At 43.4% G+C, this 22,834-nt stretch overlaps 2 protein-coding genes across 10 annotated transcripts in view; both read right to left on the bottom strand.

The window, feature by feature from the left end:
- NME5 (NME/NM23 family member 5) overlaps window positions 1–6,530 on the bottom strand; it is a 30,388-nt gene extending 23,858 nt beyond the window's left edge. For 2 of the 4 annotated variants that reach the window (XM_055286121.2, XM_055286122.2), the window contains exon 1: window positions 5,782–6,466. In XM_055286121.2, coding sequence (XP_055142096.1) covers window positions 5,782–5,910 — 129 coding nt within the window. In that variant the 5' untranslated portion in view covers window positions 5,911–6,466. The other 2 variants (XM_055286120.2, XM_055286119.2) reach the window with 2 other exon arrangements.
- A 340-nt stretch (window positions 6,531–6,870) lies between these two features.
- BRD8 (bromodomain containing 8) overlaps window positions 6,871–22,834 on the bottom strand; it is a 40,347-nt gene continuing 24,383 nt past the window's right edge. For 5 of the 6 annotated variants that reach the window (XM_055286107.2, XM_055286108.2, XM_055286110.2 and 2 more), the window contains 7 exons: window positions 19,981–20,259; window positions 18,252–18,515; window positions 17,154–17,311; window positions 13,322–13,411; window positions 12,713–12,781; window positions 7,806–7,983; window positions 6,871–7,265 (listed from right to left, as the gene is read on the bottom strand). In XM_055286107.2, the coding sequence (XP_055142082.1) occupies window positions 7,224–7,265; window positions 7,806–7,983; window positions 12,713–12,781; window positions 13,322–13,411; window positions 17,154–17,311; window positions 18,252–18,515; window positions 19,981–20,259 (1,080 nt within the window). In that variant the 3' untranslated portion in view covers window positions 6,871–7,223. The remainder of the gene's footprint in view (window positions 7,266–7,805; window positions 7,984–12,712; window positions 12,782–13,321; window positions 13,412–17,153; window positions 17,312–18,251; window positions 18,516–19,980; window positions 20,260–22,834) is intronic. The other variant, XM_055286109.2, reaches the window with a different exon arrangement.

Genomic DNA, 22,834 nt, shown 5'->3' with positions numbered 1-22,834 from the left:
CTTGAATAGTCTAATTCCTACAGACAGAAAGTAGAATAGTGGTTATCGGGGCTGGGGAAGAGGGAAGCAACGAGTTAGCATTAGGTAGAGTGTTTCAGTTTAAGATGAAAAGGTTCTGGCCGGGCGCTGGGGCTCACGCCTGTAATCCCAGCACTTTGGGAGGCCGAGGCGGGTGGATCACGAGGTCAGGAGATCGAGACCACGGTGAAACCCCGTCTCTACTAAAAATACAAAAAATTAGCCAGGCACAGTGGCGGGTGCCTATAGTCCCAGCTACTCGGGAGGCTGAGGCAGGAGAATGGTGTGAACCCGGGAGGCGGAGCTTGCAGCGAGCCAAGATAGCGCCACTGCGCTCCAGCCTGGGCGACAGAGCGAGACTCCATCTCAAGAAAAGGTTCTAGAGATGGACAGTAGTGATGGTTGTACAACGTGAATGTACTTAATGCAACTAAAATGTACACTTAAAAACGGTTAAAATGGTAAATTTTATGTTATATTTTACCGCAATTAAAGCAAAAAATGAAGGATATACCATGGCCACCTTTGCTCTGAAAGTTACTAACTAGGGAAAGTGTCATATATATTTACATTAAATTTTTTGGTTTGTTTTTTCTGGTCTCAGTACATTGCCCAGGCAATTTCAGTTCACTGCAATCTCCGCCTCCCGGGTTCAAGTGATTCTCCAGCCTTGCCTCCTGAGTAGCTGGGATTACAGGCATGCGCCACCACGCCCAGCTAATTTTTGTTTGTTTTTTGAGATGGAGTCTTGCTCTGTTGCCCAGGCTGGAGTGCAGTGGCGAAATCTCAGCTCACCGCAACCTCCACCTCCTGGATTCAAGCGATTCTCCTGCCTCAGCCTCCCGAGTAGCTGGGATTACAGGCTCCCACCACCATGCCTGGGTAATTTTTGTGTTTTTAGTAGAAATGGGGCTTCACCATGTTGGCCAGGCTGGTCTCGAACTCCTGACCTCAGGCAATCCACCCACCTCGGCCTCTGAAAGTGCTGGGATTACAGGCATGAGCCACCGCACCCAGCCCTAATTTTGGATTTTTAGTAGAGATAAGGTTTCACCACGATGGCCAGGGTGGTCTTGAACTTTTGACCTCAGGTGATCCACCTGCCTCATCCTCCCAAAGTGCTGAGATTACAGGCGTGAGCCACCACGGCCGGCTAATTTTTAATTTATAATTAACACTAGCCACTTAATTATTAAGTTTGTCACTTTTTTTTTTTTTGAGACGGAGTCTTGCTCTGTCACCCAGGCTGGAGTGCAGTGGCACCATCTCAGCTCACTGGAAGCTCAGCCTCGCGGGTTCACGCCATTCTCCTGCCTCAGCCTCCCAAGTAGCTGGGACTACAGGCGCCCGCCACTGTGCCCAGCTAATTTTTTGTAGTTTTAGTAGAGACAGGGTTTCGCTTGTGGTCTCGATCTCCTGACCTCGTGATCTACCCACCTCGGCCTCCCAAAGTGCCAGGATTACAGGCGTGAGCCACCACGCCCAGCCGTCACTAAGTATTTTTTAAAATATGGACTTTTTTGGCAGGGCGTAGTGGCTCACGCCTGTAATCCCAGCATTTTGGGAGGCTGAGGTGGGCAGATCATGAGGTCAGGAGATCGAGACCATCCTGGCTAACATGGTGAAACCCCGTCTCTACTAAAAACACAAAAAGTTAGCCGGGCGTGGTGGCGGGCGCCTGTAGACCCAGCTACTTGGGAGGCTGAGGCAGGAGAATGGCGTGAACCCGGGTGGTGGAGCTTGCAGTGAGCCGAGATTGTGCCACTGCACTCCAGCCTGGGCGACGAGCAAGACTCCGTGTCAAAAAAAAAAAAAAGGATTTTTTTTTCTTTTTCAAGACAGAGTCTCACTCTGTCACCCAGGCTGGAGTGCAATGGCGCAACCTTGACTCACTGAAACCTCCGCCTCCCGGGTTCAAGCAATTCTCCTGCCCCAGCCTCCCCAGTAGCTGAGATTACAGGCACGTGCCACCACACCCAGGTAATTTTCGTATTTTTAGTAGAGACGGGGTTTCACCATATTGGTCAGGCTGGTCTCCAACTCCTGACCTCAGGTGATCCACTCGCCTTGGCCTCCCAAAGTGCTGGGATTACAGGCATGAGCCACTGCACCTGGGCAAAATATGGACTTTTAAAAACTTAAATGGGACGCCTTTATCTGTATACTTCATTTATTTTTGCTAAAGTTAATGGGTAATATAATTACAGGATTCAAAAATTCAAAACAATACAAAAAGGTACATACTGAAAAATCTTATTCCTATCCATGTGCTAATCTACTCAGTTCTTCCTTGCCCTCAATAGGCAACCCTTTTTAAATGTTTATTTCCCCAGAATTTCGTTTTTCAAATATTGGCAAACATGAATATATTACTTTGTCTCTATCACAAAAGGTTGGTACACATGATTTTGCTTTTTTTGCTATTTTGTTCTTTTTGTTACACACTTTGCTTTCTTCCATAACAGTACAGACAGGTTCCTCATTCTTCTATTTACAATTAGGTGCATATTATGCAATTTGGTGGGCTTTCCAGAGTTTATTTAGTCCTGTCTCCCAATCTCCCAATTTGGGTTATTTTCAATCTTTTGTTGGTAAGTAAACAATGCTGCAAAAAATAACCTGCATATATATAACTTCATATTAATACAGGCACTTACTAATAGGACTAAACAGGGCTCTATGCATGACAGGTAGTAAGAGCACAAGGAATTCTACAGGACAGATTTCCAAGAGCAGAACTGCTGGATCAAATGGTAAGTCCATCTGTTGTATTGGTAGATAACTGCCAGATTCCCTTTGATACGGGTTGTGCCATTTACTTTTATATTTTTGCCAAATGGAATCTCAGTGTAGTTTTAACTTGCTTTTTTTCCCACCTAAAGATTGAGCATCTTTTCATATATTTAAAAAATGTTTTTCTTTTTCTGTGACCATCCATCTGTTCTGCCCATTTTTCTACTGATTTGTTTTTATCTTTTTTCTAGGAGCTCTTTATGTATTAGGAAGACAAGCCCTTTGTCTATGACTTGCAAGTCTTTTTCCCAAGTTTGTTGTGTTTTGACTTTGCTTATGATGTTTATTTCATTGTGCAGAATTTTTTTGTTTATATAATCTTTTTTTTTTTTTTTTTTTTTGAGACGGAGTCTCGCTCTGTCGCCCAGGCTGGAGTGCAGTGGCGCAGTCTCGGCTCACTGCAAGCTCCGCCTCCCGGGTTCACGCCATTCTCCTGCCTCAGCCTCTCCGAGTAGCTGGGACTACAGGTGCCCGCCACCACGCCCGGCTAATTTTTTGTATTTTTAGTAGAGACGGGGTTTCACCGCGGTCTCGATCTCCTGACCTCGTGATCCGCCCGCCTCGGCCTCCCAAAGTGCTGGGATTACAAGCGTGAGCCACCGCGCCCGGCTATATAATCTTTTTTAAAATTTTTTAATTTCTTTTTTGAGACAGTTTCATTCTTGTTGCCCAGGCTGGAGTACAATGGCACAATCTCAGCTCACCGCAACCTCCGCCTCCCAGGTTCAAGCGATTCTCCTGCCTCAGCCTCCTGAGTAGCTGGGATTACAGGCATGCGCCACCATGCCTGGCTAATTTTCTATTTTTTAGTAGAGATGGGGTTTCTCCATGTTGGTCAGGCTGGTCTCGAACTCCCGACCTCAGGCGATCCACTCGCCTTGGCCTCCCAAAGTGCTGGGATTACAGGCATGAGCCACCATGCCTGGCCTTGTTTATATAATCTTATCAATCTTTTCTTCCATGGCTCCTAGACCTTAAGTCATTAAAAAAAAAAAAAAAAAGGGTGTCCTACTCCAACAACAAAATAAATCCATTAACTTTTCTTCCTGAACTTACATGGTTTAATTTTTTTAATATGTAGATCTCAGGTTTATTTGGAGTTTATCCTGGTATATAATACTTGATCCAACTTTTTCAGTGGCTACCAGTTTTCCTAACATTTACTAAAAAGTTACTTACCTGAGTCTTCAATCATATTAAATACTTCCTAACACTTTCTTGTACCATCCCTACTCTCGGACTCCACCTGTCCTTCAAAGCTCAACTGAAGTTCTGTATCTTTTCTGAAGATTGATATTTTCTCTTTATTTATGTATTTATTTTTTGAGACAGATCTCCCTCTATTGCTCAGGCTGGAGTACAGTGGCATAGTCTTGGCTCACTGCAACCTCTGCCTCCTGAGTTCAAGTGATTCTCCTGCCTCAGCTTCCCAAGTAGCTGGGACTACAGGTGCACGCCACCACGCCCAGCTAATTTTTGTATTTTTCATAGAGATGGGGTTTCACCATATTGTCCAGGCTGGTCTCAAACTCCTGACCTTATGATCCACCCATCTCAGCCTCCCAAAGTGCTGGGATTACAGGTGTGAGCCACCGTACCCAGCCATTTTCTCTTTATTTTATTTATTTATTTTTATTTATTTTATTTATTTATTTATTTTTTTGAGACGGAGTCTCGCTCTGTCACCCAGGCTGGAGTGCAGTGGCGCAGTCTCGGCTCACTGCAAACTCCGCCTCCCAGGTTCATGCCATTCTCCTGCCTCAGCCTCTCCGAGTAGCTAGGACTACAGGCGCCTGCCACCACGCCCGGCTAATTTTTTTGTATTTTTAGTAGAGACGGGGTTTCACCGTGGTCGCAATCTCCTGACCTCATGATCCACCCGCCTCGGCCTCCCAAAGTGCTGGGATTGCAAGCGTGAGCCACCGCGCCCGGCCCCATTTTCTCTTTATTTTTAAAAATACTGACTGAATAAGCAATATGACACTGTATAAATGGGAGAAAATAAAAAATTGGAAATTCCAATAAGAATACTATAAAAGAGGCTGGGTGCAGTGGCTCACACCTGTAATCCCAGCACTTTGCGAGGCCGAGGCGGGTGGATCACGAGGTCAGGAGTTCAAGACCACCCTGGCCAACATGGTAAAACCCCATCTCTACTAAAAATACAAACATTAGCTGGGCATGGTGGTGCATGTCTGTAATCCCAGCTATTCAGGAGACTGAGGCAGAATTGCTTGAACCGGGAGCCGGGAGGCAGAGGTTGCAGTGAGCTGAGATTGTACCACTGCACTCCAGCCTGGGCTATAGAGGGAGACTCTGTCCCAAAAAAAAAAAAAAAAAACTATGAAAGAGGAAGATTAAAAATATTCAATTCTATTTGATTATCCTTAACAATGCTATTTATATTCATTTTCAAACCCCTAGAATGACAATGTTTACTAATTGCAGAACAAACATAAGGCTTAAAACATTAAATGTTTGCAATAACTGAAAAAAATACCAATAGCCTAAAATTCCATCAATAGAAGATCAAGTAAATAAATTGTAGTTCTAATACACAGGGAAATATTACACAGAAATTAGGAAGAGTGAGATCAATTCAGATGTAATGATCTGAAATCCTATCTGAGGGACTCTGTAAAGGGGGTCAAGGGAAAGGGACTGTTCTGTTTTATGGCGGGAAAATGTTTATAAATGCATAGAAAACTGGAAGAACAGAAAGTGTTAAGTGGTTGCCTCTCTCTGGAGCCTGGGACTTGGGGTGGGAGAGTACAGGTGAAGGAAGAGTCCATTTTATTTCTCATTTTATATCCTTTTAAAAACTATCACATATAACTTTTATACTTAGAAGAATAAACTTAAATTTAATGCTGAACATTAAGGGTTTAAATGGGTAGGCACATTTACATAAGCATTTTTTTTTTAAGGGCAGAGAGGAAAAAAGCATGAATCATCATACCCAGAAGTTACCTGAACAATGGTGAATCCGGATCTAAGAATAATATCTTGTATCTCCTCTTCTTTGTCAACAATATCTGGTTTGATAATGGCCAGAGTTTTTTCTACATATATCTGAGGTGGAGGCATTGATACCTCCATTATGGCTTTTCAGGGCACAAATTGAGAGTTTCTTAACAGGTATCAACTGCAATGACATGCATTTCCCCCCACCCCCATCGCAAATTCAATGTAATTATGATTAAGAATAGCAATAGTAGGTATTTGATTTTATTAACTGATGAAGGTAGAAACTACCATGTTTTTCTATATACAGGGTCTCAATAATAGGATTCCTACTATGTCCAAATCGAGCCCCGGCTTTTCGTACACGCTGTCACCAAGGCAGGAAGGACTATGGGCTCACATGACCAGAGGCCAAGGGGCGACCCGAAGGCCTGGAACCAGCAACAGCCCCAGGCAGCAGAGGGCGGTGGGGCGGGTGGTGGGGGCTCGAGGGGGCGGTGGCTGGTGGGCAACCACACACACTACAGCGGCGGGTGAGCGGCCTTGGCCAGCTAGCTGCCTCTGTGAAGCGACTCTGTACCGCAGGGACCTCTCTGTGCATAGGGTCAGGCTAATTGGAAAGCAGGGCCTCTGGGTCCGCGGGGACTTTCCGGGTTGCACCTGCAAATTCTGAATTTGACCCTCTCTAAGTACTCACCTCAGCCGCCGTCCTCATATGCTACAACTTGTTGCTAGGAGACCTGAAGCCCCAGCGTGGGGACGGTGGCTGCAGAGAGCCAATCCCAGCAAGGAGCCTTGCAGCTTCTGGCCAGTTCGCTTTAATCAAAGGGAGCCAGCCAGTCACTTTTATTCTCCTTGTGACTCTTAGAGCACTAGATGTTTTCTGACATTTTACTCATAATTTATCTTATTTCATCCTTCTGCCAGTTTGAAGGATGCTTCAATTATCCCTACTCTATAAATGATAAGAACACCCTCACCATTCCTTTCCAGGCGGTATATGTAAGAAGACCCGTGTCAGATACCTCCATTTCACCAGATGATGCTGTGCCCTCTATGTCCAGCTTATCTAGTCATTAAAAAGCAATATTCCGCTTGTGTAAAGACATTTATTTATAGAGTAAAAGGCTTAGAAAAGATCTATTGGAATTGTCTTTAAATCAAGCCTATGGAACAAAGATGTGGGCAACATTTACGGCATAAACCCAAACCTCAGCTTCCCCTTTTTTTCTTTATATTATGCCCACATGCATCTTTGACTCGTTGGTTGTGAGTTAAGGCATTATTCTTATTGGAAAAGAAAATGAGGGACATGGCAAAGAAGTACCAGGATCCTCTAGGTCAGAGTTCAGCGAGAGATTCAAACTCTAGAAAAAGTCAGGATAGCAGCTCCAGGTTAGAAAACAGGTTTTCCATCATCCACTGGGTTGGCTGGTTCTCCTTCCAGACTACTTGGAGCCTTTTCTTTTGTCTAACCAAATATTCAGTATCTAAAGGGTTAAGGAACACATAGCAAGCTATTATGAACCTTATACGCTAAAGTATTGCAAGTTTATTTTGTTGGCAAATAGACTCAACTATAGTTTTTTCTTTAAAGTATGATGCTACCCAGAAAAGAAACCCACAAATGTCTTCTAGCTACTATATCTTATCCCCTAAAGATGGGAAAGTGTGAACATACATTAATATCAACAGATGAAGCAACCAAAAAATACACAGTGACTCCAGCCTCTTTGGAGTTTAGCCCTTGACTTGAGGCTCTGGAAACGGGAATTCCCATTACTTGTCTATCCTCAGCTCTCTTAAGAGCTCTTCATTGCTGCCTGCATTCCTAGACTACTTCACTATCAAAGCTGGACTTACTGAGGCTCAGGGTTTTCCAAACCAGCAGGCACATTATCAATCTTTCAGGGCCTTAATCACCTTTAAAAATAAACTCTGAGAACACAAAGTCACCTCGAAATCACCTTTATTCTCATAGGCATTCTGAAATCAAGATTCCAGAGGCTACAGGTCTCTACATATAGTACCTGAATCTGCTCCAGGACTTCTCGCCGCATCTCCACAGCCATATGGTATACATGATGATCAGAGTCATTGTACATTACAGCATTTTGGAACATCAGCATCAGGTCTCGCAGGAATTGGGCCATGGTGCGAATCTGACCCTTAGAGAGATTTCTCTTCAGGCTAGTTAAGTCCATGGGTCTGCAGGTGGCCAGGAAAAAAACAAAGAAAATCAAACCTTCATGTAGAACATATGATAACCTAACATGTTCTCTTGAAGAACTAACCAGTTCTTAACGAAAACAGTAGCAAAGATAACAACCCTCATCAGATAATAAAATAGCAACAGCCGTTAATATTTGCCTGTTTACAATAGGCCAAACACTGTATTTCTATACTAACTCACTTAATCCTCTCAATAAACCTGTAAGGTAGGTATCATTAATATCCCTTTTTTTTTTTTTTCAGTCGGAGTTTCACTCTTGTTGCCCAGGCCGGAGTGCAATGGAGCAATCTCAGCTCACTGCAACTTCCGCCTCCCAGGTTCAAGTGATTCCCCTGCCTCAGCCTCCAGAATAGCTGGGATTACAGGCGCCTGCCACCATGCCCAGCTAATTTTTGTATTTTTAGTAGAGATAGGGTTTCACCATGTTGGTCAGGCTAGTCTCGAACTCCTGACCTCAGGTGATCCACCTTCCTTGGCCTCCCAAAGTGCTGAGATTACAAGCGTGAGCCACCGCCCCGGCCTTATTATCTCCATTTGACAGATGAAGAAATTGAAATCTAAATAGGTTAAGTACTCACTGAAAGGCACACAGCCTGAATTCCAATTCAGAGGCAGCCTGACTCCAGAGCCCACAGGTCAAGCCACTATATTCTACTATCAGAGGAGGAGTGCTGGCCCCAGGTACCAAAGTTGTAAAGAGCACCAATGATCAGTTTATCACACAGTAGTTATTTGCTTTTTACAACGTATAGTCATATATTATTTAATCTACTTCTCTTACTGCACAAATAAAAAGCTAAGAATAATTTTTTTCTCCTTTCATGCAGATGAAAAAAGGATCAAGTGAATATTAAGACAATATTAATGAGACACAGAAAGTAGATATATAAGAGAAGTCACAGCAGTGTAGAAAGAAGACTGAACTGCAGGTAAGAATCTGGGGCTTAGTTCTAGCTCTGCTATTAACTGTTGGTTGATCACGAGCAAGTCATGACCAAGCACCTCCGAGCTTTAGTTTCCTCATTCCTAAAGAAGTTTGTCTCTGCTGTTTGAATGATGGTATCATTCTGTCTCTGCTGTTTGAATGATGGTATCCCCTCTAAAATTCATGTTGAAACTTAATCCCCTGCCGGGCACGGTGGCTCACGCTTGTAATCCCAGCACTTTGGGAGGCCGAGGCGGGCGGATCACGAGGTCAGGAGATCGAGACCACAGTGAAACCCCGTCTCTACTAAAAATACAAAAAATTAGCCGGGCGTGGTGGCGGGCGCCTGTAGTCCCAGCTACTCAGAGAGGCTGAGGCAGGAGAATGGCGTGAACCCGGGAGGCGGAGCTTGCAGTGAGCCGAGATCGCGCCACTGCACTCCAGCCTGGGTGACAGAGCGAGACTCCGTCTCAAAAAAGAAAAAAAAAAAAAGAAACTTAATCCCAAGTGTAACAGTATTAAGAGGTGGGGCCTTTGGGAGGTAATTAAGTCATGAGTGCTCTGCCTTCATGAATGGGATTAGTATCCTTATAAAAGGGCTCCATATCGAAGAGAGTGCCCTCTTATCCTTCTGTCCCTTCTGCCATGTGAGGATACAGTGTTCCTCCCCTCTGCAGAATACAACAACAAGGCATCATCTTAGACGCAGAGGCAGAGAGTAACCCACCTCACACACCAAAACTACCAGTGCCTTGATCTTGCACTTCCCAGCCTCCAGAACCAAAACAAAGAAACATAGATTTCTATTGTTTATAAATTATCCAGCCTGTGGTATTGTGCTACAGTAGTACAGACTAGTGACTCTCCAAAGGTCCTATCATGATCTTTTACATTCTATTACCATACAGGTTTATGACAGCATTTTAGATGACCTATGCTATAAAAATCCAAAATAGGCCGAGCACAGTGGCTCAAGCCTGTAATCCCAGCACTTTGGGAGGCCGAGGCAGGTGGATCATGAGGTCAAGAGATTGAGACCATCCTGGCCAACATAGTGAAACCCCGTCTCTACTAAAAATACAAAAATTAGCTGGGCGTGGTGACGTGCGCCTGTAGTTCCAGCTACTCGGGAGGCTGAGGCAGAAGAATCACTTGAACACAGGAGACGGAGGCTGCAGTGAGCCGAGATCTCATCACGGCACTCCAGCCTGGTGACAGAGTGAGACTGTCTCAAAAAAAAAAAAAAATCCAAAATAGGCTGGGATTACCTGCCTGTAATCCCAGCATTTTGGAAGGCTGAGGTGGGAGGATTGCTTGAGACTAGGAGTTTCAGACCAACCTGGGCAATCTAGTGAGACCCCATATCTACAGAAAATTTAAAAATTCCTCCTCAGTGATATTGTGAAGAAAAATAAAGTTATTAATAACATTTCAAACAAAGAAAATATTTTATTACAATAAAAATATCAGGCCAGGCACAGTGGCTTACACCTGTAATCCCAGCACTTTGGGAGGCTGAGGTGGGTAAATTGCATGAGCCCAGGAGTCTGAGACAAGCCTGGGCACCATGGTGAAACTCTATCTCTACAAAAAATATAAAAATTAGCCGGGCATGGTGGCACACACCTCTAGACCCACCTATTAGGGAGGCTGAGGTGGAAGGATTGCTTAAGCCTGGGCAGTTGAGGCTCAGTTATCCAAGTAATGTGCCACTGCACTCCAGCCTGAGCAACAGAGTGAGACCTGTCTCAAAAATTAATAGTAAGTAAAAATTTTAAAAATAATAAATTTAAAAATTAGCTAAGTGCAGTGGCACATGCCTGTAGTCCCAGCTACTCAGGAAGCTGAAGTGGGAAGATTGCTTGAGCCCAGGAGGTCAAGGCTGCAGTGAGCCATGATTGCATCACTGCACTCCAGCAACAGAGTGAGACCCTGTCTCAAAAAATTTTTTTAAATAAAAAATAAAAATAAAATCCCAAAATACTGAGAGGTGAAGCTGGCTGGGCTTCTGGGTCAGGTGGGGACTTGGAGAACTTTTCTGTCTAGCTAAAGGATTGTAAACACACCAATCAGTGCTCTGTATCTAGCTAAAGGTTTGTAAACACACCAATCAGCACTCTGTAAAAACGCACCAATCAGCGCTCTGTGTCTAGCTAAACGTTTGTAAATGCACCAATCAGCCCTCCGTAAAAATGCACCTATCAGCGCTCTGTGTCTAGCTAAAGCTTTGTAAACGCACCAATCAGCACTCTGTAAAAACGCACCAAAAAAGGTTTGTAAATGCACCAATCAGCATGCTATAAAAATGGACCAATCAGCACTCTGTAAAATGGACCAATCACCACTCTGTAAAATGGACAAATCAGCAGGATGTGGGCAAGGCCAAATAAGGGAATAAAAGCTGGCCCCCCAAGCCAGCAGTGGCAACCCAGTGGGGTCCCCTTCCACACTGTGGAAGCTTTGTTCTTTCACTCTTTGCAATAAATCTTGCTGCTGCTCACTCTTTGGGTCCGCACTACCTTTCTGAGCTGTAACACTCACCATGAAGGTCCACCGCTTCGCTCCTGAAGCCAGTGAGACCATGAACCCACGGGGAGGAACAAACAACTCTGGATGTGCCACCTTTAAGAGCTGTAACACTCACTGCGAAGGTCTGTGGCTTCACTCCTGAAGCCAGCGGGACCACCAACCCACTGGGAGGAACGAACAACTCCAGAGGCGCCACATTTAAGAGCTGTAACACTCACTGTGAAGGTCTGCGGCTTCACTCCTGAACTCAGCGAGACCACAAACCCACCGAGAGGAAGAAACTCCAGACACATCTGAACATCTGAAGGAACAAACTCCAGACACACCATCTTTAAGAACTGTAACACCGCAAGAGTCTGAAGCTTCATTCTTGAAGTCAGCGAGACCAAGAACCCACCGGAAGGAACCAATTCCGGACTCAATACTACAATCAACCAATGTTCATAACTTCCATTTGGATCGACATCTGTGCCTTAGTATACCTATAACTAACTAACTGAATAAATACAGGGTTCCCAGGAGGTGGAGGTTGTGGTGAGCTGAGATCACGCCACTGCACTCCAGCCTGGGGGACAGAGAAAGACTCCGTCTCAAAAAAAAAAAAAAAAAAAAAAATAAATAAATAAATAAATAAATAAATAAATAAATAAATACAGGGTTCCTTTTAAAGTTTTGCTCCAAAAGAATAGTGTCAAAAACAACCAAAGGCTAATTTAAGATTATAATTAATGATCAGGCTGGGCACCAAGGCTCCCCAGCCTTTGGAAGGCTTGAGCTCAGGAGTTCAAGACCAGCCTGGGCAACATGGCAAAGCTTCGTTTCTACAAAAAATACAAATATTAGCTGGATGTGATGGCTCATGCTTGTAGTCTTAGCTACTTGGGAGGCTGAGGCTGGAGAATAGCTGAGCCTGGGAAGCAGATGTTGCAGTGAGCCAAGACTGTACCACTGCACTCCAGCCTGGGCAACACAGTGAGACCCTGTCAAAAAAAAAATATATATATATAGAACGGATCATATTACTTAAAAGTCAATAGTACAAAATAAAAAGCCTATATCATCCTTTTGTTCCCTGAATTCCTTCTTAAATGAAGATATGATACTGAGCTCATCATAACTTTATAAACTTGTTTGGCTATGAAACATATCTTGAGTTTGTAAGTTATAAAAATAATCTAACAGATGGGAAATAAAAAATGAAAAGGCAGATATAAAAGCAACCAACCTTTCTTGACCCCTTTTTCACTGACCTTTTTACCACATCCTTGTACCCTGGGGCCTGCCTTTCTGACACAGGTTTCAGAAATGGACTGCTGAATCTGTTAAGGGACAAACCCCAAGAGGATAAAGAAACCCTGGCAAGGCGCTCTGAACGAGAAGAGTAGCTCAGTTCTTAGTAGACTTCCTTTAGGGGAATGCAGACTGTCAGCACCATTAGGAAAAAATCTATTTGTTCCCCCTTGCCAGAGAGTTAAAAAAAACACAAAACTATAAAATATTTAACTACTATTACAATATACTGATTTAGGGCTCAGAAATTTGTTCAAAGTTCCCGAGGCCCCATCTCTGTGAAAAAAGAGAATCCACCAAATTGAAAAGAATATACATTTTACATACAAATTTTATCATGTAATAGGAACCAATTTCTAGAGGCAACTCAAATGGCACAGCAACTATTTCTTGTACAGACTTGTGAAAGCAGCTGTGGGTACTTTGGGATAAATCGGGCTTAGATATAGAATCTACCTTTCAACTATGGCTCATTTGAGGGATGAACGTATCTCCTTTTATGCTTAAACCCCAATATGTATTACTGCTTCGGTTCTGAACATAATCCTATTATCACTTTGGAGACCTACCTGTGACTGGCAATCATCTTCCAGACTGGCAGGAGAGTCTTCTTAAATAGCAAATGATCCTGAACAGGGTTATCCTGGCTTAGATCAGTCCTATGAGGATAAAACATGAAGAAAAGAGACAGTAACTTCACAAATAATATTCTATCTCCCCCAGGTGGGTAATGAGGTTTTCTTAAGACATGCTCCTAATTAATATCTGAAGCTTTTTATCTCCCCTTAAGTTATCTGGCCAAGCAGACTTAGTTATTAATATCTATTGCTTTCTCTTTTAATTTTTTAATTTTATTTTTCTGAGACAGAGTCTTGCTCTGTTGCTCAGGCTGGAGTGCAGTGGCATGATCTCAGCTCACTGCAACTTCTGCCTCCCGGGTTCAAGCGATTCTCCCGCCTCAGCCTCCCAAGTAGCTGGGACTAAAGGTGCACACCGCCACGCCCAACTAATTTTTGTATTTTCCATAGAGATGGGGTTTTGCCATGTTGGCCAGGCTGGTCTCAAACTCCTGGCCTCAAGTGATCCACCCGCCTCAGCCTCCAAAAGTGCTGGGATTACAGGCATGAACCACCATGCCCAGCCAATTTTTTTTTTTTTTTGAGACAGGGTCTTGCTCTGTTGCCCAGGCTGGAGTGCAGTAGTGTGATCATGGCTCACTGCAGCCTCAACCTGCTGGGCTCAAGTGATCCTCCTGCCTCAGCCTCCCAAGTAGCTGGGACTCCGCGCACATGCCACCATGCCCTGCAGCTAATTTCTGTATTTGTTGTAGAGACAAGGTCCCACTATGTTGCCCAGGCTGGGTATCTACTGCTTTCTAATAAAGATTTCATATTTAATCTAAATTGTAAGGTAAGAATGTGGAATTTACCATCCAAGACTGTGAACTGTCATGAGATAAGATGTCTCAGATTGGGCCCGGCGCGGTGGCTCACGCCTGTAATCCCAGCACTTTGGGAGGCTGAGGTGGGCAGATCACAAGGTCAGGAGATTGAGACCATCCTGGCTAACGTGGTGAAACCACATTTCTACTAAAAATACAAAAAAAATCAGCCGGGTGTGGTGGCGGGTGCCTGTAGTCCCAGCTACTTGGGAGGCTGAGGCAGGAGAATGGCGTGAACCCAGGAGGCAGAGCTTGCAGTGAGCCGAGATCGTGCCACTGCACTCCAGCCTGGGTGACCGAGCAAGACTCCGTCTCAAAAAAAAAAAAAAAAAAAGTCTCAGATTGCAGATTTCCTGCTGTTTGTACGTCACAATATGTCATCTCTGCACTGTATTGCTCATACTTAAGGAGTTACAGAAAAGTAAATGAAGACATTCCTCACCAATCTACATTTTAAACTGTATCCTATTTGTGTACCAAAAATTGAAATCCAGGCTGGGCACAGTGGCTTAGGCCTATAATCCCAGTACTTTGGGAGCCTGAGGTGGGATTGCTTGAAGCCAGGAGTTCAAGACCCAGCCTGGGCAACAAAGCGAGACCCTGTCTCTATGAGAAAAAAATCTGCTCTTCAAAAAAAAAAAAAAAAACATACATACATATATATATATATATATGCATGGTTCAGCTGTATATCTTAAACAAAAAACACTAGAATAATTATTAGTTTTGCCTTTCCACAGACAACTGGGTGGATCTGGGATACACTGAAGAAAAAAAAAAAAACAGTTCATACTATATTCTCTCAACAGATGGATCTGACACAGGCCGGAAAAAGAACAATTTATTTATTACCATAACAAAAATAACTTTGCTGGACGTAGTGGCTCATGCCTATAATCCCAGCACTTTGAAAGGCTGAGGCAGGAGAATCACTTGAGGCCAGGAGTCACAGATAAAAACAACTTTGTTTTTCTGCTTTAAAAAGTAATTCACTTCATGCCAGATTCAGTGGTTCATGCCTATAATCCCAGGACTTTGGGAGGCCAAGGCAGGGGATCGCTTGAGTCCAGGAGTTTGAGACCAGTCTGGTCAATGTGACGAAATCCCGTCTCTAACAAAAATACAAAAAAAGCAGCTGGGTGTGGTGGTGCACACCTGTGTTCCCAGCTATTCGTGAGGCTGAGGTGAGAGGATCACCTGAGCCCAGGAGGCGGAGGCTGAAGTGAGCCAAGATCATGTCATTGCACTCTAAGTTGGGCAACAGAGTGAGATCCTATCTCAAAAAAAAAATTAATATTTTTTTGGTTTCCTGTTAAAAAAAAATAGCCCCCATTAAGATTTGAAAATGTGTTCTTTAGTCCTATAATTATCTATACAAAGATAAGACAATTATATAAGCCAGGGGTGTCCAATCTTTTGGCTTCCCTGGGCCACACTGGAAGAAGAATTGTCTTGGACCACACATAAAATACACTAACAATAGCTGATGAGCTGGAAAAAAAAAAAGGAAAAAAAAAAGGTCAGTGCATAAATCTCATAATGTTTTAAGAATTTGTGTTTGGACACATTCAAAGCTGTCCTGGGCTACAGGCTAGGGATTAGACAAGCTTGACATAAACAATCCCCTAAGAGACGTGAAAAAGAAACAAAGATCACAAACTTCAAAATAATTTTTTTCTTTTCTTTGTTTTCTTGTTTTGTTTTTTGAGACAGGGTCTTGCTCTGTCACCCAGGCTGTGTAGTGACATGATCATAGCTCACTGTAACCTTCACCTCCCAAGTTCAAGCAGTCCTCCTGCCTTGGCCTCCTGTGTAGCTAGGACTACAGGTGTATGCCCCCACGCCCAGTAAATTTTGTTTATTTTTTGTAAAGATGAGGTTTCACTGTGTTGCCCAGGCTAGTCTCAAAATCCTGAGCTCAAGCAATCCTCCTGCCTCTGCCTCCCAAAGTGCTGAGATTACAGGTGTGAGCCACTGCGCCTGGCCAAATTTTTTCTTAAAAAAAAATTATTTTTAGCTTCTCCCTTGTCTCTTACATCAAAATAATTTTCCATTTCAAGTTCATAAAAGCTATTTTAATATTTTTAAAAGAGGTATAGTTTGGGCCAGGCACAGTGGCTCATGCCTGTAATACCAACACTTTAGGAGGCTGAGGTAGGAGGATCACTTGAAACCAGGAGTTCAAGACAAGCCTGGGCAATATAGCAAGTCCGGCCCTGTCTCTACAAAAAATAAAAAATCAGCCGGGTGTGGAGGCCCATGGCTGTATTCCCGGCTACTTGGAAGCCTGAGGTGGGAGGATCCCTTGAGTTCAGGAAGTCAAGCTGCAGTGAGTCATGATCATGCCCAATGCACTCCAGCGTGGGTGATGGAGCTAGACCCTGTCTCTATTAAAGAAAAAAAAAGCACCATAGTTTGTATATTAGGTATAGTTTGTATAATATTAGCTCTATCACCCAGGCTGGAGTGATACAGACTAGGCTAGATTACAGTGGCACAATCATGGCTCACTGCAGCTTGACCTCCTGGGCTCAGGCAGTCCTCCCACCTCAGCTTCCAGAGTAGCTGAGACTATAGGCAAGTGACACCATACCTGGCTAATTTTTTTTTTAATTTTTATTTTGTAGAGGCACGGTCTCCCTATGTTGCCCAGGCTGGTCACAAAGTCCTGGGATCAAGGGATCCTCCAGCCTTGGCCTCCCAAAGTGCTGGAATTACAGGTGTGAGCTACCACACCTAGCCTTGAAAGACCGTCCTAATATTGATTAAACAGATTTGTTTTATAACAGGAGAGCAATATAGACTTCTATTTATATGATGTTAAAATTATATTTAATTATATTTTTTGTGTTTTCCAACTCTAATTTTCTTTAACTTATAAAAGTAATCCATTTCATGATTCAAATAGGCATAAACAGAAGTATGAATCTTAACAAACTTGGATGAAAGTCTATGCTTACAGCTTTGAGGAGGTAGCATGGCTGCAAAGTGTATCCACCAAGGGAGTCTCCTTAATGTTAAAGGCATCATCACACTTGCCTGAAGGAGGCTGGTCTTCCATCTCTGACACATATACTTCACCCTGGTCCTTCCTTTTGGATTCTTGCTGAGCCTCCCCCTAGGAATGCCAGGAAACAGGAAACTTTAGAAGGAGATTTACTTTCTGCATAGTAATTTTACTTGCATAGAGTAAATGAAGGCTGCCCTTAAGGTGAGGTCAATTATATAAAGCTACAAAAGAAATTAAAGAAAGCTGACTTAATTAGACCTAAGTTAATGAGTTCTTGGTAACAATCTTGCTGGAAGACTTTGACTCTGTGCCACTCACCTCCACCAAAATGGAAAAGCATTATTTGCCCAATTCTCATTGGATTCTTTAAAAATCATCATGATCACCTGGGGCCCTGGAGTTAACTACTCTAGCTGGCCAGATAATTTTTTTGTTTTTGAGACAGGGTCTCACTCTGTTGCCCAGGCTGGAGTGCAGTAGCATCATCATGGCTCACTGCAGCCTTGAACTCCTGGGCTCCCCCTGAGACTCCCAAGTAGCTGGAACTACAGGAACATGCCACCATACCTGGCTAATTTGTTTTTTGTTTTTTGTAGAGATGGTGTCTCCCTGTATTGCCCAGACTGGTCTTGAACTCCTGAGCTCAAGACATCCTCCTGCCTCAGCCTCCCAAAGCACTGGGATTACAGGCATGAGCCACTGCACCCCGCCTGCCAGATAATATTAATAATGATGATGGTATTCTAAATTTTACTGATTGCTTACTACAAGCCAGGCACTGTGCTAAGTGCTTTACATGAATTATCTCATTTAAACCTCACAGCAAACCCACAAAATAGGGTGCTATTATTGCATTTCTGCAGAGAAAACTGAAGTTCTAAAATGTTCACTAACATGCTAAAGGTAACACAGCTAAAACTGGTGCTAAATCCAGGATTTGGATCCAGGTAGTTTAACTTTCTGGAGTCAGCTTATGTGCTCTAACTACTCTGTTCTACTTCCCTGGGCAGAAGACCAACAAGACAGCTGATTTAAGTTACTTTCTTACCTCTTCACTCTCTGTGAATAGTCCCTGAACTGCACAAATAACTGAGGGAGCTAAATCCACCTCTGGCTTTCCATTTTCTCCCAGTGGCTTTTCAGCTACTAAGGGGTCTCCTTTGGCTGAAAGCTCTTCAGTCTCTCTGCAGAGCTCCCTTTCTCCTTCGCTAGCTTTAATTTCCCTTCCTTCTTGTCTGGTACCAGATGGAGGGCAGCAGCCTTCACTTGATTCGTTGCTGCTGATGCACAAGGGCTCCATTAAATAAGCTACCTGCAATCAAAGTTTATTATTAGATGCATAGGAACACCAATGAAAATCATCATCCACATATCAACAATGCCACATGCTAACACTGTCACAGTGACTAAGTCTGAGAGGACAAAATGGTTTAATTAATACAGTCATCTAAAATCTGCCAAATATCTTATATACACAGGCACTGGGCTGGTTGGTGGGGACACTACAGTGAACAAGAAAGATATGGTTCTTGCCTCTTCCAGGAGTTTATGTTCTAATTTTTCATCTCAAGTGTCAGCTCTGATCAATTGGGAGTGGCTGTCTAGAATAAAGTGTTAAAAATTTTGTCTACCACAGACACTTGTAGAGAGAAGTGGCAACATTTGAAATGGATGCTTGCTGATCTTGATCTAGGGTCTCCTAAATGTGTTCAGTAACAGCATACATATAACTCTCTGTCCAATTCTGTTTATTTCTGGTCCTCAGCCCTTAACCAAGGTAATGACACTTAAAAATAGTACCTTAAAGTCACAGCATTTTAAGCTTCAAGGAAAATTTGGGTAAGTATAACTTCCCACAACTCCAAAAGCATGAATTACAAGGATACTCATAAAGCAGTCCTTATGACCCAGGCCCCTAATGACTGAGGTATTAGAAATTCAGACAAAAAGCATGTATTTTTTTATTTTTAACTTTTTATTTTTGAGACGGAGTCTCGCTCTGTTACCCAGGCTGGAGTCCAATGGCACGATCTCAGCTCACTGCAACCGCCGCCTCCCGGGTTCAAGCGATTCTCCTGCCTCAGCCTCCCAGGTAGCTGGGATTATAGGCACATGCCACCGAGCCCGGCTAATTTTTGAATTTTTATTTTTATTTATTTATTTATTTAGAGACAGAGTTTCGCTCTGTCACCCAGGCTGGAGTGCAATGGTGTGATCTCAGCTCACTGCAACCTCTGCCTCCCAGGTTCAAGTGATTCTCCTGCCTCAGCCTCCTGAGCAGCTAGGATTACAGGCGCCCGCCACCACGCCCGGCTAATTTTTTGTATTTTTAGTAGAGATGGGGTTTCACCATCTTGGCCAGGCTGGTCTTGAACTCCTGACCTCAAGTGATCCGCCCGCCTCGGCCTCCCAAAGTGCTGGGATTACAGGCGTGAGCCACTGCGCCCAGACATTTTTGTATTTTTAGTAGAGACAGGGCTTCACCGTGTTGGCCAGGCTGGTCTCAAACTCCCGACCTTAAGTGATTCACTGGCCTCAGCCTCCCAAAGTGCTGGGATTACAGGCGTGAGCCACTGCGCCCGGCCCAAAAAGCATGTATTTGGTGCATATTCTGTATCAGCACGAAGTGCTGAGGACATAGCAATGAACTTAATCCCTGCCACTGTGGAGCTTATATTTTAGTAAACAATATTAAGAGTGGTAGAAGCATGTAAGGATAAGCATTCTCTTAGAAAGTTGAGGCTCTTCCAGCTTTGGAAATAAGAGCTCACTGTTACCTCAGAGAGAAAGTGGAGGAGGTTCTGGTGGCTGGCTTTCTTTGCCGCTTCCTGAGATTCCTCACTGCCTCCGTCCCCAAAAAGCAGTTCACTAGGTTCTCTCCCTGGGCTGCTTTCCTCTAGTTCCTCAGCCTCTGGATCCTCAGTTTCCCTCCAGTTGCCCACATCAAGATCCAGACTGGAGTCCCATGAGCTGAAGAGGGACCTGCAGTCATTGCTCAACTCAGAGTCACTGGGATAATCTTGTTCAGAATCCAGCCAAACCCACTCATGTCCTATCTGTAAATACACAGGAAAAAATGCATTAAATTCATTAAAATAAATATTCCTGAGGCATCTCCATCTCCCGAGTTCAGTAGAAAAATAAGGGGCCAGAAATTTATTTGTATTCAAGTATTCATCATTAGGAAGAATTAAAATCTTGCTGAAGGGAGACATGAGATGAAATTATATTTGTCTTTGGGAATAAAAAGCCCCATGTCAGTATAACAGAGATATTACACCATACAATACAGTATAATAGAGACATTAATATTACCTAATAATTATTTTTACTTGGAATTCCTCATACTCACACTGAAAGAAGGGAAAGAACTGGAGCATAGCTAGCTCAATTATTTTCCCCTAGCCCAAATCATCCATAACTAAACCGTAAGGCAAACAAATTGAGGGGGCAGGGGATATTTTCCTCAGTGTATAAACATTTTTAACCTATGAACCATTAAATCTTCAAAACACACTTTAGGATTGCCTTTGGCATCCTTCTGGTCATATCCAACTTGATATTGAGAAATACCAAGCTTAAAATATATCTTCCCTTGCTCTCATTACATCACTATCTTGGTTTTCTTACATCTTTCTTTGTCCTCTCCCTTTTACAACTTTCAATAAATCCCTAACTTCTATGTTCCTCTTGGTCCTCTGCTTTCTTATTAATGTATTTTTAAAAAATGTATATATACTTTGAGGTTTCAACTTTGACCTCTATTCAGGTGGCTCCCAAATCTCTCTACCTTTACTTCTTATATGAATTCTGGTCTCAATTCTCTAGACATCCAAAAGTCAATTCCCTTTAGATGCTCTACCACCTGCTGTAACATTTCTGAAATAAAAATCGCATTTCCTCTATCTCCAAAATCACTGCTTCTTCCCAATTTCCTTATCCCCATCACCATTTTCTTTCTTTTTTTTTTTTTTTTTTTTTTTTTTTGGAACAAAGTTTCACTCTTGTTGCCCAGGCTGGAGCACAATGGCCCAATCTCGGCTCACTGCAACCTCTGCTTCTTGGGTTCAAGCGATTCTCCTGCCTCAGCCTCCTGAGTAGCTGAGATTACAGGTGCCCGTCACCACGCCCGGCTAATTTTTGTATATTTATAGAGATGGGGTTTCACCAGGTTGACCAGGCTGGTCTTGAACTTCTGACCTCAGGTGATCCACCAGCCTTTGCCTCCCAAAGTGCTGGGATTACAGGCGTGAGCCACCACACCTGACCCCATCACCATTTTCTTAGTCTGCAGAACCCACAATTCTGTTTTGACCCTTCCTTCACTTATATTCAGTAAGCAAGTCCTCTTCCCAGTTTTCTTCCACAATAAGTTTTCTCAGTGTCCATCCTTTCCTGAACAAATGCCATAGTCTCCTAGTCAGCTTTTCTATCTTTAATCCTATCTGCTCTCAACAAATAGTTATTCTACTCAAGGCTTTATAACAGCTATCACCTCAAATATAAATTTCTCAATCTGCCAAAGTCCTCCACAAATTTAGCCTTATTTTGTTCCCTTCACTCACATATACACCTCCTTATTCCTTAGTATAATCCCTGTTCTAATTACATTTGTCTCCGTATTGCCACCCACCACCCCCACCAGATGCCTACACCTTGCATTCGGTTTGCTAGTCTCATTTATCACCTTCTCTACCAACTCAAAACGTATGTCCTTTAATGGACCTTTTCCACACACTTCTCCCAACTTTTAGAGCTTGTGTTTGTATCACATGCCTGTTTGCAGACTGCTTTGGGACTACAGTATTATTTTTTATTTTCCTTTCTTGTTTGCAACATGTCCATGTAACAAGGAATTTCATGTTCTAACTCCTGGACTAATTGAATACCTTTCCATCGCCTCACAAGACTATCTTCTCTTCCTTAGCATCCTAATATAGTTCTATTAAAGGCCAAAAGATCTGTGGCTTCTAATCGTATCCTCTTAAACCCCTTTCTCAAGAAGACTTTGACTATTAGACCAGGCTCCAGTGTGACATATTATCTAAATATTTATTTTGTTATGGCCGGGCGCGGTGGCTCACGCTTGTAATCCCAGCTTTGGGAGGCCGAGGCGGGCAGATCACGAGGTCAGGAGATCGAGACCACGGTGAAACCCCGTCTCTACTAAAAATACAAAAAAAAATTAGCCGGGCGTGGTGGCGGGTGCCTGTAGTCCCAGCTACTCGGAGAGGCTGAGGCAGGAGAATGGCGTGAACCCGGGAGGCGGAGCTTGCAGTGAGCCGAGATTGCGCCACTGCACTCCAGCCTGGGCGACAGAGCGAGACTCCGTCTCAAAAAAATATATATATATATATTTATTTTGTTATAAAGTGATATTCATCTAATACTCATTTTTTCATCATAGCCATCTGTTTATAATAAAAAGTTCATAACTTTTTTTTTTTTGAGATGGAGTCTTGCTCTGTCGCCAGGCAGTGGCTCGATCTCGGGTCACTGCAACCTCTGCCTCCCAGGCTCAAGCACTTCTGCCTCAGCCTCCCATGTAACTGGGATTACAGGTGCTCACCACCACGCCTGGCCAATTTTTTGTATTTTTAGTAGAGATGGGGTTTCACCATGTTGGCCAGG

Source organism: Symphalangus syndactylus, chromosome 7 (assembly GCF_028878055.3).
Source record: "Symphalangus syndactylus isolate Jambi chromosome 7, NHGRI_mSymSyn1-v2.1_pri, whole genome shotgun sequence".
NCBI lineage: Eukaryota > Metazoa > Chordata > Mammalia > Primates > Hylobatidae > Symphalangus > Symphalangus syndactylus.
This window is presented reverse-complemented; position numbering and strand designations above follow the sequence as displayed.